Genomic DNA, 18,516 nt, shown 5'->3' on the forward strand with positions numbered 1-18,516 from the left:
GGGAGATGCTGTAGATGGATGAAGACTTGTTATGATGTTGGACATTATTCATGTGATGAGGAACATACTGAGTGCTAACTAATGCGAGGACCGTTGGATCATGTAGATTAGACTTGTGTGTGTGTGTGTGTGTGTTTATGGAATATATTTGCTCGTTTATATCATACACCGTCTCGCTCTTGGTCTCTCTACGATTATGTATCCAGACATCTTCCCCCTTACTCTACAGCTTCGCCTTGAGTCTCTGGCTGGGAACAACCAGGGGATCGTACGTGATATGTGACAGCGAATCGACCGGCGTCGAGTTGCTGTGCACAAACAGACCCCTCGTGTCCAGCAATCCAGGGTGCAGGTCCTCCATCTTGGCGCAGCCGATGAGCCGCATGTTCATCTCCAGCTCGTCCTTGAGCAGCTGCATCACGCGCTCCACGCCGGCCTGTCCGTACGTGCTCATGGCGTACAAGAAGGGCCGCCCGATGCCCACGCCCTTTGCGCCCAGACACATTGCCTTGATGATGTCGGTGCCGCGCCTGACGCCGCCATCGACAAAGACGTCAATCTTCTTGTCCAGGCCGTGCTGGCGCAGGACGGGCATGGTCTCGGCGAGGACCTCGACGCCGGAGCGCGCAAAGTCGAGCTGGCGGCCGCCGTGGTTGGACAGCACGACGCCCTGGACGCCGGCCTCGACGGCGCGGAGGACGTCCTCGACGCGCTGGACGCCCTTGAGGATGATGGGCATCTTGGTGATGCTCTGGAACCAGGGGATGTCGGCCCAGCTGAGGGACGGGTCGATGAAGGACGAGATTGCGCGGGCGGCGCCCTGTGTGTTGTCCGTCTTGTGGCCCTTTTGCACGTTGCTCCCGGAGTCGGTGAACTTGAGGCGCATGTCCTTTTCGCGGCGGCCCAGCTGCGGTGCGTCGACGGTGATGAAGAGGCCCTTGCAGCCGCGGCGCTCGGCGGTCTGGACGATGCGCTTGGTGATGTCGCGGTCCTTGTTGACGTAGAGCTGCAGCCACTGGACCTGGTCGCCCTGGCGGGCGTCGACGAGCTCGTCAAAGGAGCACGAGGCGAGCGTGGGGATCATCTGGATGACGTTGTGCTTGCGGGCGGCGCGGGTGAGCAGGACCTCGCCCTCCGGGTGGCCGAGCTTGCCCAGCGCCGTGGCGGTCACGTAGAAGGGGGCGTCGACCTTGGTGCCGAGCATGGTGGTGGAGAGGTCGATGTTGGCGACGTCGACGAGGATCTGGGGGCGGAACCAGATCCTGTGGTAGGCGCTGTGGTTCTCACGCAGGGTCTGGGGTGATGTCAGCTTGAGACCGGGAGATGGTAGAGCGGGAAACGTACAATCTCATCGTCGGCCGCGCTGGAATAGTATCCCCACGCGCCCTTCTTCATGGTCCTCCGCGCAATGGCCTCAAAGTCGTGCAGGTTGAAGCATTCCGACAGCAGCGGCATCTCCGCTATCCTCTTCTGCCGCTCCACCTCCTCGGGGTCCTCTCGCTTGGCCTCTTGGGCAACGGTGGACATGTCCACGGGGCCTAGGTGCAGCGACTTGTCGAGGTACTTGTCGAGAGTGTCCCGGGGGTGAATCGGGTCAAACTCTTCTGTCGCATCCTTGCCCTGGATGTTGATGTCAGTACATGACATGAGGGGGGGGTTCAAAAGTGAGATGTGCATGAGGCATACGGCATATTTGAGAATGATTTCTTCACCTCCAGGGTGCTCTGATGATGAGATTCCACGTCAGTAAGAGTTGGACATGTAAAACTGTTTCATCAAATACCTGGCAAGAACTCTGTGACATCGTATGCTTTGCCCTAACGAGAGGGAAGATCAAAGAGAATCAGCGTCAGTCCATCTCATCCAGACCAGCAATCGAATCGAGGTGAGCGAACTCACATGAATAATCACCCAACATGACTTTTCGTCATTGTGCTTGGCGACGTCGCTTCCCGTGAGCACCATCTTCTTCCCTGTGTGCCCTTGAATCGAACAACTTCTTGTGTCTGCTGACGAGCCAAGATGCCGATGCCGATGACGTCCCTAAAGCCGGTCGGTATCAACGGGATTCCCCAAGCTCGAATCCAAAGAAAGAGAAGAAGCAAGCACGCCAATTGAAAACTATCCAATCGCCAGATCCGTTCCTTTCAAAACAATGCAATTAATGTTCCCGCCAGATGAATAACCAAGATGAAGATGGAGAATGAAGAAAGGGAGAAAGTCTGTCCTCGCGCGTCGCCTGTCGGTTGTCGTCGCAAGATATAGATTAGATAGACTACTGATGGACGATTTATTTAGAGATTCACCATTGGCCGTCGGCTAATCGTATAGCCAGGCCACCTCTGACTAGCGGGGGTTTGGCTTCCATTACTCCAGTCCGCTAAACTGGTCGGTCGGTCCAGTGGCTGCCCAGGCTCTCCAGGGCCTCGCTTCACTAACACGAAGCCTAACAGAAGATTGACAGCATCAATTCCAACTCTCCCTTCCGACGGATATCTCCATCAATTCAAGACCTACCTATTCAATCTAGTTGCAATATTCGCATCAGCTTGGTCAATCATCTTCCACCGTCCATCTCAGCCATCGTCCAAAAGAAATCAATCACAAGTCAACACCCACAAAAGCCCCAGCCATCCTCGTCTCCATTCCCCCTTGTTCGCTCCCCCTCTAGCGGTCGAATTAAACGCCTCCCACCGGCTATTAATATTTCGGGGGGCCGAGTTTTTGCGGGGAGCCCAAGCACAGTTAGTTTCGGTCTACGCTTGGCTGCTCCGCAGTTTTCTCCAACTTTGGGCCCAAGCTTCACAACTCTTCTTCTTCACGGGGGATCTTGGTCCGGTTATCGGGCTGCTTCATTTAAACCATGGGAATAACGCACGTTTACTGCCTGTTTTATGTACCTATGCTTGTACACGAACCAGGCCCATTGCATACAATGGCAGCCAAGCTATTAGAAAGTACTAGGGGTCAAGCAATAAGACCACTGGCCCAGCCGTTTGGATTTTCTCGCAATACATTGCTGCCATCTATATATACCCAACGATAGAGAATGAAAAGAGAGAAACATATTATTGATGCCGTCAGCATACATACTTCTATCCCTTCGCCCGTCTCTTTTACACCCTCTCCCCCCAGTCAGTTTCCGTCCCGCAGTATGACATTTTCCTTCAAACTGCCCCTATTTCTTCTGCGTGTTTTTTAAGCCAGGTATTCACATCATCATCCAACCAACTGCCGCGGTATTCACTGCGTAGATAAACTCATCAACAACACTGCTGTTCGTTATTTCCATGCGTTCAGTCCAGCCCATGGATCATGTGTCTGCTGTGCTTGAGCTGATCGAGGCTGTGCGCTTTGTGTGGGATCATAGTCCTGCTGTCCGAAATGGATAGTTTGCTGAGGGCCCAGAGGAGGAGGGCCCGGGGGAGGAGGTGGTGGGACGAAGCCGGGAGGCACATATCTCTGAGGGAGTTGTTGCTGCTGTAGAGGCTGCTGTTGTTGTGCAGGCAGCGCTCCATATGTGTTGTAGGCCTGGTGCTGTGCGAAAGATGTCTGCGTCGGCGGCGGTGATTGAGGGCCTCTCATGACATTCATACTGAAAGAGGTCTGGGTCGGAGGCGGCGATGTCGGACCGGGGTTTCTGCCGTATGTGCTTGGGTTATATACAGGTTGAGAAAACGTGCTTTGAGGAGGAGGGCTGGCGTAACCAGCAAAGTTCTGTTGGTTTGGTGGCGGTGATGTAGGCATCTGGAACTGCCCCTGATAGCCATTGCTGCTGCTGCCCTGCCCATACCGAGAGCTCGAGTTTTGTTTCTGCATCAGGGGTGCGGGTGTTGGCCTCTGCGAGGGCGGCTTGGGAGGTGCCGCTGGCTGCCCGGGTTCCATCGACATGCGCTCCATGAGGCCTCGTAGCCGTTCCCGTTCCAGCTCTGCCTGTTGCGTCTTGTTCGATGCTCGCTCTTGTTCGATTTGGTTGAGCAGCTGTGCGCCCTCTGACCTCCGGTTGTTGACAAAAGTATCCACGTTCTTCTCGAGGCTCTCAACCGTCTCCCTCATCTCCGAATACCAATTCTTTGCGCTCTGCAAGCCAGCTTCCAGATCCAAGAATTCCTGATAGGCACGCTTGTACTTGCCAATGGCCGATAGCCTCTGTCGCTGGATGGATTCGTACTTGCTCTGCTCGGCCCGCACGCGCTTGTCCTGCAGCAAAGTGTTGAATGTGGCCGTGAGTTCCTTCATCAACGCCGACTGCTTGTGGTTGGCCTGGAGCAAGCGATTCTGATGAGGCCTGAACTTTTCCAATTCCTGCTTGAAGAGCTGCTGCTCATAGTTTGCTATTGTCTTTTTGTTAAGGATAAGGACTTGTGAAATGTCGTCGGTGTGGATCTGTTTTCGTTTGTCATCAGTCTACTGTCTCCAAACAACATTTGCGGCATCATGAGACAAATCGTCTTACCTTCTCCTTAAGATCCTTGAGTACCTGGTTCCTCTCTCTCTTGATGAGATTGAGTTTCTTGAGGATATCCTCGACCCTTGCAATCTGCTCCACGACCGACGGCCCAGATTCGTCAAAGTCGGCATCGAGCAGGTTCGGCTCGTTTCCGGATGGGCTGACGGCGTTGCTACCCCTTCCCTTGGCCTGAGAGACCGCCTTGGAGAAGAGCTGGTCAACTTGCCCGTTTGCGACGGCGTCCCGCATTTCATCGAACCAGGCTTCGTTCTGGCGTAGCTTCGCTGCCAGCTGGCCGTCGCTCCTGCTGGCCTCTTCCAGAGCTTCTCGGTAATTGCGAATATCTCCCCTCAAGGTCGTCGTGAGGCGTGCGCTGGGCTGCTGGCTCCAGTCGTTTTCATACTTGGATCGCATCTTTTCGCACACGCTCTCCTCCATATCCAGCTGCTTGGAGCTCTTGTCCAGAGTAGACACTATGGACTCCTTCTCGCTCCGCAAAAAGTCAAAGATGCTCACTGGGTTTTCGTGATTGGCAACGTCTTCACACCATTGCCGGAAGTCTTCGTCGGGAAGAATGTCCTGATCGAAGCCGCCCTTCAACACTTGCAACGCCCCCGGAAGTCGTAGATAGTCCAGACTGGCCGCCATCTCGCCGTTTGCCGTGTCCACCTTTTCCGTCTCGGCCCGCACCAGCTTCGCCTTTTCCTCATCGTACAAGCTCGCGGATTCCGTCACCGCCATGGGCACAATCTTGGAGAACAGGTCGTGTCCGGTGATGCGCTGGATGTCCTGACCCGCGTAGAGCTCAGATACCGGGATCGGCTTGGCGGCGGGTAGCTTGGCAATCTGGGGCAGGCTCGCTTCCGGGGGAACGGTCTGATGGTAGATGTAATCATTGTCCTTGATAGCCTCTCGTAGCCGCTCCTGCACCGCAGACAATTGTCGCTTTGAGATTTCTTGTAGGTGAGCACTGCAGTCAGCACCGAGATTGGCATTGGAGGGAACAGTGCTGGGGAAGCTCTTCGCTAATCGGTCAGCTTCCTTGGCCAGTGCGTCAGCGACCTGGAGTCGTGATAGCGCCACACCGTGTTGGCCAGCCTCATCGTCTGCCACTGCCTGATAGTACTGCGCTATGGAGTTGAGAAGATTGGCTTTGATCTGTGGTTGTGTGATTTTGGTTCCAAATTAGCCATCTCGTTGCATACTCGACTCAGAACAATGCGGAAGGCAGGGTAACTATTCCCCTCGGTAATTGTGCAGCTTACCTGGACCATTGCCAGCCAGACCTTTTCGAATATGGCCTTTGTGACGTTTTCCTGCACGCCCTCGACGGCCTGCCCATAGAGATATCCAGCCTGCGATGCCAGCTTGGCCAGCAAGCCCGACTTTTTCTGGTCCTTGACCTGCTTTTCCAAGAAGATCTCCTGCGCCTGGGCAAGCATGAGATGGATCAGCGTCTTGACGGTCTCTCGGCTCAGGTCGAATGAAGGAGCATGCAGAAAGTTCTCGTTTATGTAGGTGAACATGCCGGCCGACGCTTGAAACGAGTGGTAGGCAACCTTGAGTGCGGAATCGTCTTCTCGGTTCTGTATGGCAGCGTGGCCGGAAAGAACAGCCGAAATGTTGAAGATGACGGACGCCTTTTCGAATGCGAGCGAGTACTGCGTCGTAGGCTTGTGGGTGAATGCGTCGAACCTGTTGACAGATTTGTTATCAGCATAGCATCTCCCAGGCGGATGCGTATATCCAACATGTTTGCTTGCAGCAAGGCGACTCACCATGTAAAGGAAATCTTGATGTGCTGCTCGTCCACGGGGAAGCGTAGGTCCAGCAGCTCCAGCTGTCCATAGTACCGGTAGAGCATGTCCCTCCCGGTGATGCTCTCCTTGCCCGCACCTCGCATGTCCTGCCTCAGGCGGTTGAGCGTCGCGCACTCCTCGGCATACCGTTCGGGGTCATCGCCGTAGGTGTCGCGGATGTAGGACTTTAGAGGCGTGACCCAGTCGATCTCGTTGGTGGCCTTGGGCGGCGCGGCTATCATGGGGGACTGCGTCATCTTGTGCGACTGGCGGGACACTCAATGGCCAAGGCTGAGACGGCCAGCAGGTCGCATGCGCGTCGGCGGCGCGGAGGACAGAGACGGCCAGCGGGATGCAGCAGCGCGGTGCGATGACAAAGCTTGACGAGAGGGATATCGGAATGCTGGTTGCTGGCAAGAGGGGGAGAGGAGTAACGAGATGGCGGCACAAGTGGCGGAGAGAAACGAACGAGTGGGAGAGCTGTAAGCAGCGGTGCCGTTTGTATGCCCAGCCGGGTCGAAGCCTTGAAGGGGAGCCCGAGGTCGATGGCGAAGAGGCTTGCGTAGTAGCCTTGCGTGTTCTCGAGCTGTGTTGTGTGGAGGCCAACGTAAGATTAGTTTAGTAGGTAGCTGTGACCTAAGCTTTGGTGACACCTCTGCCTTTGTATCTCGTGGTCGTTGGATTTGGCTTCTGAAGCGGGGTCTCTGCTTGATCTGTATGTACATGTAGCTGCGACAACGACAGAAGACAGAGAGCAGAGGGCAGCAATCTGGGTCGATGGAGTTGATGCGTAGAATTGCTTGATGCACGATATGTAGATGAAATTAAATCAACGTTGCGAAGAGAAGAACAAAAAAAGCCTAAAGCAACCAGTAATTCAAGAAGCAGCCAGGCCCAGGGCTTTTGGCATTGGACGGACGACTCAACTGGTGATTTGCCGGGCTTGCTCTGGTGATGCCATTGACGGCTCAGGAATAGCCGCTGGATTGGGTTTGGGCAAACGAACGTGGGGCTCGGCGCCTGTTAGGTACTGTTAGGTACTGCTAGACCGCTGTAGCCAGAGCCACTGCGGGGGCGCTACAGCGGCTGATGGCGGACGGGGGGTCCCCTGGACCAGCATGGATGAATCAAGCATTTCCTGCAGGTTGCTGAAGACACCACATTGACGGGCCGACATGCATGGAGACGGAGAGGCTGAAACAGAAAAAGAATCATAATACATACATATGTATATATATATATATAGATGTGAATGGGAATATCGGCGGATGCATTCTATACCTGGAATTGAAGGGTCTGGGTGAGTTGGCCGCTGGCTGTCAAATCCTGCCGACGACTTGGCCATCAAAGAAACAAGGGTTCAGGGACAAGGATGTACGAGTATAGCCTCAACTACCAAGCCGTATAATGTGTTGTGCTTCTTCTTCCGCTTCTACCTCTTTATCCTTGTCAATTTTCAATCAAGTCTCTCAAAGACACCCACCGACATCTGCCTAGTACTCTTCGGCTTCAACCTTCACCGACTCAACTTCATCCTCATCCTCATCCTCATCACACAAACACCTTCAACTCTCACCTCCCGCCAAAACCAACCACTTCCCAAAATTCAAGAATCCCATTCAAACATCCAAAAAAGAGGGGGGGAAAGCGAAATATCCCCCTCTGAGTCAACAACCGGCCCTTTCCATCACCCATATCAACCCTCATGTCACCCAAGCTTATGCGTGTGATGTGACCATCTCGCCCCTACCATTGGCCACCACCGCCGGCGCTTCCAGTCCCCAAGCGCAAGCCGCTACTGGTGTATCCCAAATCTCGTTTTTTTTTTCACGCCCATCATCGAGTAACATGACTGGCCTGTGACAAAAAAAAAAACAAAGCAACAAAAAAGGACTTCTGCTGCTACCTACTTGACTTTTACTTTACCTTCCTTGGGGAGTTTGCTCGCATAGGGCTTCGCTTCGCTTGTCCTTCCACCCCCTTGCTTGATGCGACCGAATATGCGGCCGCGCTTCGGCAACGGAGTTTCTGGTAGATGCACGAAATCCGCAAGCATTGGTCGATGATGCATCGATGTGGCTGAAGCTACGGTTTAGGCGCCGCGGTGCATAAATTTCATGAATGGATGGATGGATGGACGGATAATCAATACCCATTCATTCATTACAGCTCTCGTCTTTTATCATTCATTACCTGTGGTGATACTTCAAGTGCTTCCCTCTCAGCGGCCCTATCGACAAGGTACCTATTAAGCAATAACAACAAAAGAAAACAAAAGACGACACTCAAGTATACACACTCTCCGTCCACGAATTCACCTGAAGTCCCCGCTCCGCCATTTCGGCATCCTTCAAAAAGTCCATCGGCATCCACACCAGATGCCCCTTGATCTGCGCCAGCTTCTTCTTCGCCTCCTCGGGCGGCATGAACTGGTCGAAAATGTGCCCCGACTTGACGCCTCTGGGCGGCAGATAGCGATCGTAGTCGTCAAACGTTTTGACTAGCTCTCGTGGTTAGCTTGTGCTACTTGCGCTTTTTGTTCATTTGCTCCTAAAACTTACTGTGGTCGTCTGGATCGGCGTGAAAGAGGTGGCGGAAGAGCTCCGTGTTCTTGTCTGTTCGACTTGTCCACAGATCCCACAACTCGTCACCCAGCGGATCCTCTACAAACTTCCAACTCTCGTCATTATCGTAAACGTTGTTATTGGGCTCGACACTAGGGGGCTGTGCGTTGATATCGTCCTTGGCATCAAAGTCTTGGGGGGGCAAAAGACCGAGATGCTCTCGCCAAAGGAATCGTCGCAATGTCGTCGCATGGTATCCTGCTTCAAATGGCCTTCCGTCCATAGTCGTTCTGACGATATTGCTGTCTTCCATGACAATACTCAGCTCGCTGTCGTGATTGCCCATCTGGCTGCGATCGTTGAGGTTGCTTGAGCCGCAAATCACCACTCGATCGTCGGCAATCAGCAGCTTGGCATGCACATAGAGCTCCTCTTGGATCCAGTTCTTGATTTCGGACTCCGGGTCTGCCCAGGGCTCGTCTTCTAAGGGTTCTTGGTCGGCCATGGCGTGGTGTGCCACAGAAGTCGATGTCTGGACCTCTTCCTTGGGTTTGGCCTTTTCAAAAATCTCCTTTGCTTGCAGTGCCTCGTTGCGGCCTTTCTCCTTTTCTTTTTCTTGTCCCATGTGGTTGTCTCTCTCGTTCTCTATCGGATCAGACGTCCCATGGATTCCCTCGCCCATAATCTCTTCGGCAAGAGCTCGCTGGACTTTCTGGTACTTGATGCCCGTCTTCCGCTCCGCTTCATGAATCGCCGGAGTCTTATTCAAGCGGTCATAGGATCTCAAGTTGAAGAAGAAGATGTGTTTGGTGGGATCGACTCCCTGAGCCTTGACCTGCTCAAAGATGGAGTGCTCTCCTCGACATATTGACTTGTACTGGTAGTCCATGATGGCTCTTGTGCCAGAGGCGGCATTGTCTCGAAGATCGCCTGCAAACCCCGGAACGGCAGGGATAATAACAATTACCCTGAATTTCCGGCCCTCTTTTCCTGCTCGAACCACGGCTTCAACAATGGCCGCGCCAATGGTGTTGTGGATCGGGGATTGGTGCTCGCCGGTAGCAGTGATGAAGAACTGGTTCTCAATATAGACGTAGTGTTCCGCAGTGGCAATGACCTCTGCATATGCGTTTTGAATGGATCGATCTGTCAGGATCCCGCTGGACCAGTCGGCGCTGGATCTGACGATCTGGGCATTAACAGTGCCTCGACCGAGCAGATTCTTGGTGCTCAGAGGGTTCAGGGGGTGTCTGAGATAGTCACCCTGTGGATACTTTGGCCGCTGTACTCCGATCAAATCCTCGTCCTCGCCTTCACGGCCCTCTAGTATAATCCAGTCGAATCTCTCGTCGCGCTTGTACTTGTCACGTTTGACAAAGTTCCACCGCAAAACGAAATGCTCAGCGATATCATACACGCAAGGGCCGATGACAGCCATGGAGACGTCGTGCCAGGGCATCCGGCCGTAATCCGCCTTGCTAAGTTCGTTGTCTTGCCAATCCTGGACCTTTTGAAAGTCCATGACTCGATTGTTGTTGAAATCCTGGCCGGGCCAAACCTCTGACTTCACTTCATCCGGGTGAATATCTGACAGCGGATGATGGTGAGCATCCCATCGCCCAAAACAGAGATCGAGACCGCCGATGAAAGCAATCGCATAGTCGATGACGATGAACTTTTCATGGTGAGCCCAGTACATTGTCATATCTGCCGCATTTTCGAGCACATTGTGGTCCGGATGCCGCATAATGTTGATGTTGTTATATCCGGGAGTGCCTTCTGGGCAGAGCGCTTGCAGGGCATGTTTGGTGTGTTCGGAATTGCAAGTAAGCGCCGCTTCAACCTCCTTGTAGACTATGACATAGATCTTGACTCCCTGTTCTGCTTTTCGTTTCAGAATCTGGTCGAGCCTGTATTCCTGTTTCTGGTGTGGAGGCCGCCTCAGGAAGAGCTCTGGCGAGAGCCACCAGTCTTCAATGTAGATTGTTTCTTTGGCCTCTTCCAAAGCGACGGATACTGCCCAGAAGTAATCCCGCCCATCCACATACCACTTGACAAGGTTCCCTTCGCGCTCGGGGAAATACGACTGGAAACGGTGGGAGGCGCAGATCTTGGTCCTCTTGTTATCGCAGCGAATCTCGTGCGCCTCGTCGTGGCGGTGGTCCCTGTTGAACAGGTTGCCAAACTTTCCAATCTGATGCTTCTTGTTTGATACGGCTACTTTGGCGTCTTTTAGCTTGGAATCATGGAGCTTGCCCTTCAAGCTGTCCATGAAGCCGTGGAAGCCATGTCCACTATGTTGTGCGGGCTTTGGGGCCGCCATCTCGATTGCTGAAAATGATGGAATAAATCTACTGGTTAGGCCGTAGGGGCTTCGTTGCAAGGACACGAGTTGGAAATGAACGTCACAGTCTGAGGAATCGGCCGTCGAAAAAAAAGACGATTCAAAGGTCATAAAGCAATTCAATGGTTTCACGAGGACATGACGACATGGGAGGTTCTCATAGAGCACAATATCCGGAGGTTTATATAGCTGGAATGCTGGCCATGCCAAGACGAGGCCATCAAGGAAGCGGGGGTCCAAGCTCAGCAGACTTTGACGGGATGAGACCATGACGAAGGATCGACCCGAAGAGAGCTAGCTGAACCAACCCTGCACATCACCGGGTAACACAGCTTTCTTTGAGGGGGGGAGAGCAGCTGGAGGCAGATGTTGGCGGCGCCACGGGGCTGATATCGAATGAAAGCAGAGATTCGTGGCTCCAGATTGGTGAAATGGGCAGCTAATGCAAAGCCAATTTCCGTCAGCTAAGTCTATTCGGTTGCATTGATGCATTGACATGACCTTGGCTAACTATTCAAGTTTTTTTTTGGTTGTGTGACACCGAATATTTGTTTGGCAGGTTTCGGATGGAGGCTGATTGAGTGGAGGGGCTGCCTTATTGCAGCGGTAGAATCGTGACGTCATGACCATCAAGGACCCTGGAGAGTTACCTAAATGAAAAAGCAGCTGGACAAGATGACAGTGACGTAGCCACCAATGCGATTGATTGTTTTGCTTTGTCCCCTCGTGTTTAGTTGTTGCTTTAGTATTTCACCAAGGTTATATGAATAATGTTAGAGGGTGCGAATGGATCTCATTGTTTGAATGCTGAATCTCGGAAGATCTGAGCTAGCTGCATCGAAGCGAGATGCCTCAAGCCATGCGCAAGGCACGTGTGGATGGAGGCAAAATTAGATGGAGATTTGCTGTAAATCCTCCGACTTTGAACATGATAACAGGAAAGGGGGATCTCTCTGCCGCTGTTTTCAATTCCAAGACGATGAAACTGTGTGGTGACATATACTCGTACTCGTACGGGTAAACGGGTTTGATCATAATTCACATGTGTTCAACGGACGCGTAAGAAGATCCACCGAGGCCTTGCCATGAGGCCTGACGCTGCCTTATGTAAGCCTCCAAGCACTGGCAGCGATCGGGTGAAACCAATGCCATGCCTCGATAAATGCGGAGTACATGCACATGCAGCACGACGGACGTGTTCCAATTGGCGAGCCCTCAAGTATCTGATTCAAGCATTGATGGTGGAATACCTACTTGAACGGCATTGCGTACACCGAGCTACATGCAAGTACCATCTCTACACATTGGGTACTATGGAATACAATTACAAATCCCCAGCCTCCCAAATCCTCACCGTCTTTATAACAGGTTACTGAATTGAATTCAAGCAAAGCATAGCAGCCAAACCTCGTATATCGAATGGTTTCATGTACCTAGGTAGGTACCTGTACCTAGCATGCAAGTAGGTACCTCTTCACCAACCCAACCACGCAAAGGTACATCCCGGTCCGCCCCGTAAATCTCCCTGACCCTTGACCCCTTTCTCGCATTCTCCTGAGACACCTGGCCAAAACCCCACCTGAGCCTCTTGCCCCCACCAGCTCCCAAGCACAATGTCGAGCATTCACCGACTTACGACCTGATACTCAACTTTTGTCTCTTCTCCCCCAGCTTCAATTCGTCTCTATTTTCCCCCTCCCGTCTAGAAGAATTCCAAAACAAAAAGGAAAAGAAACACCAAAAATCAAGTCATCATGTCTGCTCTTGCCATCCCCGAGGGCGCCACCATCGTCCACACCTTCAAGCAGTCCTTTGTCGACGTGCCCATTGATGCCGACAAGGGCAATGCCATTGCTACCACCCAGTTCCTCGATGCTGCCGAGTCCCTGACCACCATGTTTGGTAGGTTGCTGCTGCGTCCATTCGCTCCAATGCTCCGGGAAGAGCTTTGTGTCTAACCATTCTGTTCGTCTAGATGTTCTCGGCTCTGTTGCTTTCTCCCCTGTCAAGAACGACATGCTGGGCAACGTCAAGGTAGGTGTCGGGCTCCCAAGTCCATCTGGAAAGTGGCTGGTCAATTGGATGCATGTTCAGTAGCTGACGTGTTTGTTTCACGCATAGAAACTCCGTGAGCGTCAGCTCGCCGCCCCCGCCGAGTCTGATAACATCCAGGACCTCGTCCGCAACGAGCTCAAGACCAAGAAGCACACTGCCACCGAGGGTCTCCTGTGGCTTGTCCGGTACGTAACCTAACCTTGTCCTTCCCGCTTGAAGAGCCGTGTTGCTAACCATGGACTCCCGAATCAGTGGTCTCGAGTTTACTTGCCTTGCCCTCAGCGCCAACGTCGCCAACCCCTCCGAGGAGCTTGCCGACTCTTTCCGAACCGCCTATGGCTCGACCCTCAAGCCTCACCACAGCTTCCTGATCAAGCCCGTCTTCAGCGCTGCCATGAGCGCCTGCCCTTACCGCGCCGACTTCTATACCAAACTCGGAGCTGACCAGGACAAGGTCTCCTCCGACCTGAGGGTCTACCTGGCCGCTCTGGAGAAGATTGTCGGCATTCTGAAGGGCTTTGTTGAGAGCAAGGAGGCTAAGTGGTAAATTTGGCTGGCATGCAAGCGGCCTTGTTAGCACGTTCTAGTACATATTAGTAATTTTACGAAGGAACGACATGAGGCGAGTATATCTTATTATTAGCTGGGTCAAATATACTAGCGTCTTGAAGATGAATTGAAAGCTGCGCGCCTTTTGATACAACACATTATAGTGGTACTGTTGAATGCCTAAAAGTGTTGTGACATTCAAGTTTATCATTGTGCTACGCATCTGGCGAGCACTTGGTGGTGGATTGGTGCTTGTCGCGTAAGAGTCTTGATTGTGCAGCTCTGGCCAAGTTCTGCCTCGACTTATACAGATGTAGGCGAAGTAACTGTAAGTCTATGGTTAACGAGTAGCGTATCTACCTTTTTCCACACTGTTTCAATGTAAAAGAGACTTGGACTCAATGGCAGGTGCTATCTATATCTCGTAAAATACGGCATTGATAGTAATTATAACTGCATAATGGTGATTAGCCCCAGAATACCAGATACCGGCAAGCGTGGATATGGCATCATATGACGGAGAATATTAACCACATTGTAGAAAAAATGATTTTGACTAGAAATTTGGATTCAAGATTGTAAATGCCTGTTCAGTATAGACGGTGTGATACAAGTCCGTCCATTGGCTTGATGATACACTGCAAGTTAACACACGTTATCCATACAAATTACATATAGGTAGATACTGTTCCACATGAATCCCCATCACCATCATATAACACAGCAAATAAGATCAAATTAAATCGTCAGTAAATTATTACAATAAAACCCCAATGAAAAACAGCCACACCCATCGCCTCTTCAAAGCCCATAGTCAAAATGCAGCCATCTCCACCATCACCATCCTCCAGGTTAGCACACATCTCACCCACATCATCCAAACAAATCACCCATCCAGGAATCCCTTCCATCACAGCCATCGATAGCATCATGTGTCTATATTCCCCTCCCCCACGTGAATCATCTCAAAGCCGTATAACCCCAAAACCACCAAATAACCACCCCCCTCCATCTACGTTTTCAAAAAACCACCCCCCATCCTCCGGCACATCGTCCCTTCAAGCCACCCCAATCTCGTCAGCACTCTAATTAACCCGCATTCCTTCCATCAAATCCCCAAACTTCTTAACTTGACTTCCAAAATCACACGCGACATGATCAAGCCACCTCGTGCTCATCCCCCCCCCCGTGATCCCGCATAGCCTATCCGAACCTTCCGAGCCGAGCAACCACAAAAATAGCTTCCCAGACCAGAAAATCCCACCCCCCTCTACTATATATCATACTGTGCCGCAACGAATAGCAGCACCCCATATAACTAACTCATGAAGGTTACTTTGTAGTCAGGCGCCCTTCCGGCGAATCGTGCCAAGCAAAACAAACCAATCGATCCCCCCCGTAGCCGGCATTGAACCCTTTAATCCACGTGCTCGACCCGCATCGAGGCACTCAAAATCCACTTCGACTTCCGGCTCCCGTGGAAGTGTGAAGTGAAAGGGCTAAAGCTAAGTTCAAGTGTTGATTCGATTGGCTATTCATGCTCAACGCCGCGGATGTGACCGCCGGCAGCTTGCATTAGGAAGAGATGTAATGAGGGGGGTGGGCGATGAGAGGCGTGAGACAACCTGCTCCATCTCTCGTCTTATATTGTTATAGACTTTGAGTTGATTAAAGAATGGCTAGTGATGACATAAGATGATCGAGTATATTCAATTTTTGTAAATAAGATGGGAAGTAAAACTTGAGGAAGTAAAATTTAACGTTGAAATCTTGTCAGGCATTTCCCGTTTATATCGTATAAACACGGGTTTCTCCAGTTCGCCGCTTCTATGCATGCCCCAACGCCAGTAATAACCATTCGCTAAATACAGTAGCATTCTCCTGGGTGTAGCCTTGCCCCATGCACGCATCTCTTGTCTTGTCTACTAATTCTTGTCTACCCAGCACACGAAAAGGCTGAGGTAATCAGAGAGGATGGTGAAAAAAAAAGGAAAAAAAGGGAAAAAAAGAAAAGAAAAGAAAAATTCGAAACGCTGCAGGCTTCCAATCAAGGAAAAGTGAAATCAAAAGGACAGTACAGAGTACTCAGAAAGGGCCTATTGTTGATTTCGACCTGAGACCCATGAAGCTAGGCCGGGGGATCCGCAGACGCTTCGTCTTCATGGACCGCATCGACTCCCTGTCCGTGTCGTGCTCCTGGCCCAGCCAATTGGCAATGGCCTGCGTTGCCTCTCCATATTCGACCTCGACGCTCTCCTTTTGCACCATTGGCGGGGGGCAGTCCCATGCATGCTTTTCCTTTGCGACGACGCGGACGGTTACCGTCTTCTGCAGGGACTTTAGTCTTTCAGAGAAGCGGAGACCCTCGGCGAGAAGCATGTCATATTCGCATAAGCACAAGTGGATGGGCGGCAAATTCTTCATGAGCTCATCCGACATCAGGCCCGGGGAGAGCCTCAGGTCGGCGCGATCATGACGAGGAATGGCAGGATAGACGTAAGAGGCATCGATGAGGTCCGTCAGGCCCTTGGACAGCGTGAGATCGGGACGGGCGCAACTAAGCCTCTTGTCTGCCCGGTTGATTGTCCAGTCCAGGCCGGGATAGAAGAGCACGAGGCCGGTGATGCGAGGGACGGCGAATGGCAGCGTGTAGTTCCAGCGCGCCGGCTCTTTCAGAATGAGCCAGCTGGAGAGGGCCGTGGTGGCACCCGCGGAGAATCCCGAGAGGATCATACGATTGGGGTCGATGCCAAACTGCGCGGCTCGTTTCGCAATCTGCAAGATGGCATCGACGCAGTCCTCAATGGGCGTCGGGAACGGGTAATTGGGGGCCAGGCGATAGTTGACAGTGAAGACGACGGCGTCCAGCGAGGTCATGACGGCGCATGCCCAGCGCGCATTGTCGGTGCCCTGGCCGAGAATCCATCCACCCCCGTGAAGGGCCACGACAGCGGCACGAGGCCCGATGGCCAGGCGCGGCGGCGTCCAGACCTCGACGCGGATCTTCTTGGGGCCCTTGGCTTCGGCGAGCGTCGAGTCAACCCAGAACTCGGTGGACGGCGTGGGTGCGGCAGGCTCAGTGCGGTTGGCGATGCTGAAGCCGAGGCTGGAGGCATAGCGGATGGCCTGAGCACGCGCATTCAGGGTCCAGCGGGAACTTGCCTCCAAGGGGTTGACATAGTCATCCGGCTCCGGGACTGTCGGTTTCCTGATGGGTTCCGGGACGATCTCCATGTGGGAGGCGCGCTCAGGGTCATCCGCCTCGAATCTATTTCAAGAGAAAGGACGGTTTGGGCTGCTATACAGGCAGACTTGCGGAAAGGCTGGGCGAACGCGGATTGGCTGTGCTGGGGATGAGATGAGACTGGCGGGGTGAATGGAGGGAGAGGGGCGTGGAGCGAAGCCAGTGCCGGTGAGATGGAAAGATTGGAAAAGGAAGAGGAGAAAAAGTTTTGATCAGATGAGTGGTGGCGCACGAGGCACGGAAAAGGTACGGCTTATTCTAGATGGAAAAGGGCAAGATGAGATGAGGTACTGAGCGATACTTGGTTGCGATGGCGATGATGAACCGTCGGCGCTGTGTTTTGCCACGTTGCGGTTGTTCTTCTGCAGTCTGGATAACGCGTCATCGGTACCCCGAGGTCGTTGATATACATGTACGTTGGGGGATGCGGAGTACTGGCAGGTACCGCATCGTTTTGCCCTGTTTCTACGAGTCCAAGTGGCTCCCCCCCTTAGGGCTTATTACTAAGTTGTTACTTAAGGTATCCAACGGCCCTACTATCGTTGAGGTGTGAGTGTGAGGATGGCCACCCGCGAGATGCACACATAATAGAGCCTAACTTACTGTGCGGACTTCCTACGGAGGTAAAAGAGGAAAAGGAAGAAAAAGGCTTGCATGGAACCCTCAATTGGCTGCAACAACGGACTAATCACTAATAGCTGGTGGGATGGTTTGATCTATTTCGTGGAGACGCTGCGACATGAGAGACGGAAGCGGGTTCGGCAGCGTCGGGACTGGCGCTAGCAGAGTTGGGATCACCGAAAAGCTTCTTTGGGGGACGCTGCTCGTATTTGGTGGTTTGGACGGGCTGAAGAGGAGTTGAGGAGGCAAGAGGTTGGTGTTGGTGGTAACTAGGTATGATCTGGCGCTGGGCCATGATGGAACGAGGCAGTTGGGTTCAGGGTTGGGCAGATTTTGTTGAGCCAGCCACAGTCCATTGTTAAGTTGCAGTTTGGCCGTCTTCCAAGTACGAGATGCGAACTTCTAGAAAGCTGGGCAACAGACGCCATCAGCATTTCGATACTATTACATGCAGTGCGGTAGCAGTGCAGCAACCCCCAGCAACAACGGAGAGGCTACTCCGTAATTCCTTGCATGGGTCCGGCAACGGGCTCCGTAGAAGAAGCTGGAAAAGCGAGCACAGACCTGCCATGACGTCGGATGGGTTTGGTTGAGCTGCAGACAAAGATCCTGGACCTGGACCTGGACCTGGACCTGTTCATTAGTATGATGGCCTGCTTGGCGACCTGATCGCGCGATGGCCGGCCCGTGCATCGATGCAGATTCCCATGTGTCTCTTTTGTTGTGGTTCCCGTCTTGGCCTTGTGGGAGTCTTGCACGTACGCAATTACAGAGATTGACGTCATTATATGGCATTTCACTAGGAGTGCCCAAACACCGAATGCAGACTGCTGAGTGCGTTGCTTGAATGATTATCGTGTGTGCTGTATGTAACACATGCGTGAATATTG

The 18,516-nt window shown here is 52.6% G+C and overlaps 5 protein-coding genes across 5 annotated transcripts; 1 reads left to right on the plus strand and 4 right to left on the minus strand.

Annotated features, from left to right (window-relative positions):
- Positions 1-223: 223 nt before the first annotated feature.
- Triagg1_8563 (uncharacterized protein) lies at positions 224-1,647 on the minus strand (the record flags this gene model as incomplete). Its single annotated transcript, XM_062903423.1, has 2 exons — positions 224-1,294; positions 1,345-1,647. 2 exons carry the CDS (start codon positions 1,645-1,647, stop codon positions 224-226), a joined length of 1,374 nt encoding a protein of 457 aa, XP_062752559.1.
- Positions 1,648-3,282: 1,635 nt separating this feature from the next.
- Positions 3,283-6,506, minus strand: Triagg1_8564 (uncharacterized protein; the record flags this gene model as incomplete). The annotated part of the gene is made up of 4 exons (XM_062903424.1): positions 3,283-4,386; positions 4,457-5,608; positions 5,656-6,145; positions 6,229-6,506. The coding sequence occupies 4 exons, from the start codon at positions 6,504-6,506 to the stop codon at positions 3,283-3,285; spliced, it is 3,024 nt and encodes a 1,007-aa protein (XP_062752560.1).
- Positions 6,507-8,534: 2,028 nt separating this feature from the next.
- Positions 8,535-11,136, minus strand: Triagg1_8565 (uncharacterized protein; the record flags this gene model as incomplete). The annotated part of the gene is made up of 2 exons (XM_062903425.1): positions 8,535-8,749; positions 8,811-11,136. 2 exons carry the CDS (start codon positions 11,134-11,136, stop codon positions 8,535-8,537), a joined length of 2,541 nt encoding a protein of 846 aa, XP_062752561.1.
- A 1,775-nt stretch (positions 11,137-12,911) lies between these two features.
- Positions 12,912-13,759, plus strand: Triagg1_8566 (uncharacterized protein; the record flags this gene model as incomplete). Its single annotated transcript, XM_062903426.1, has 4 exons — positions 12,912-13,059; positions 13,133-13,191; positions 13,279-13,397; positions 13,465-13,759. The coding sequence occupies 4 exons, from the start codon at positions 12,912-12,914 to the stop codon at positions 13,757-13,759; spliced, it is 621 nt and encodes a 206-aa protein (XP_062752562.1).
- A 2,087-nt stretch (positions 13,760-15,846) lies between these two features.
- Triagg1_8567 (uncharacterized protein) lies at positions 15,847-16,995 on the minus strand (the record flags this gene model as incomplete). Its single annotated transcript, XM_062903427.1, has 1 exon — positions 15,847-16,995. The coding sequence occupies one exon, from the start codon at positions 16,993-16,995 to the stop codon at positions 15,847-15,849; it is 1,149 nt and encodes a 382-aa protein (XP_062752563.1).
- Between the last annotated feature and the right edge of the window lie 1,521 nt (positions 16,996-18,516).

This window comes from Trichoderma aggressivum (assembly GCF_033847375.1).
Source record: "Trichoderma aggressivum f. europaeum strain CBS 100526 chromosome Unknown scaffold_042, whole genome shotgun sequence".
Taxonomy (NCBI): domain Eukaryota; kingdom Fungi; phylum Ascomycota; class Sordariomycetes; order Hypocreales; family Hypocreaceae; genus Trichoderma; species Trichoderma aggressivum.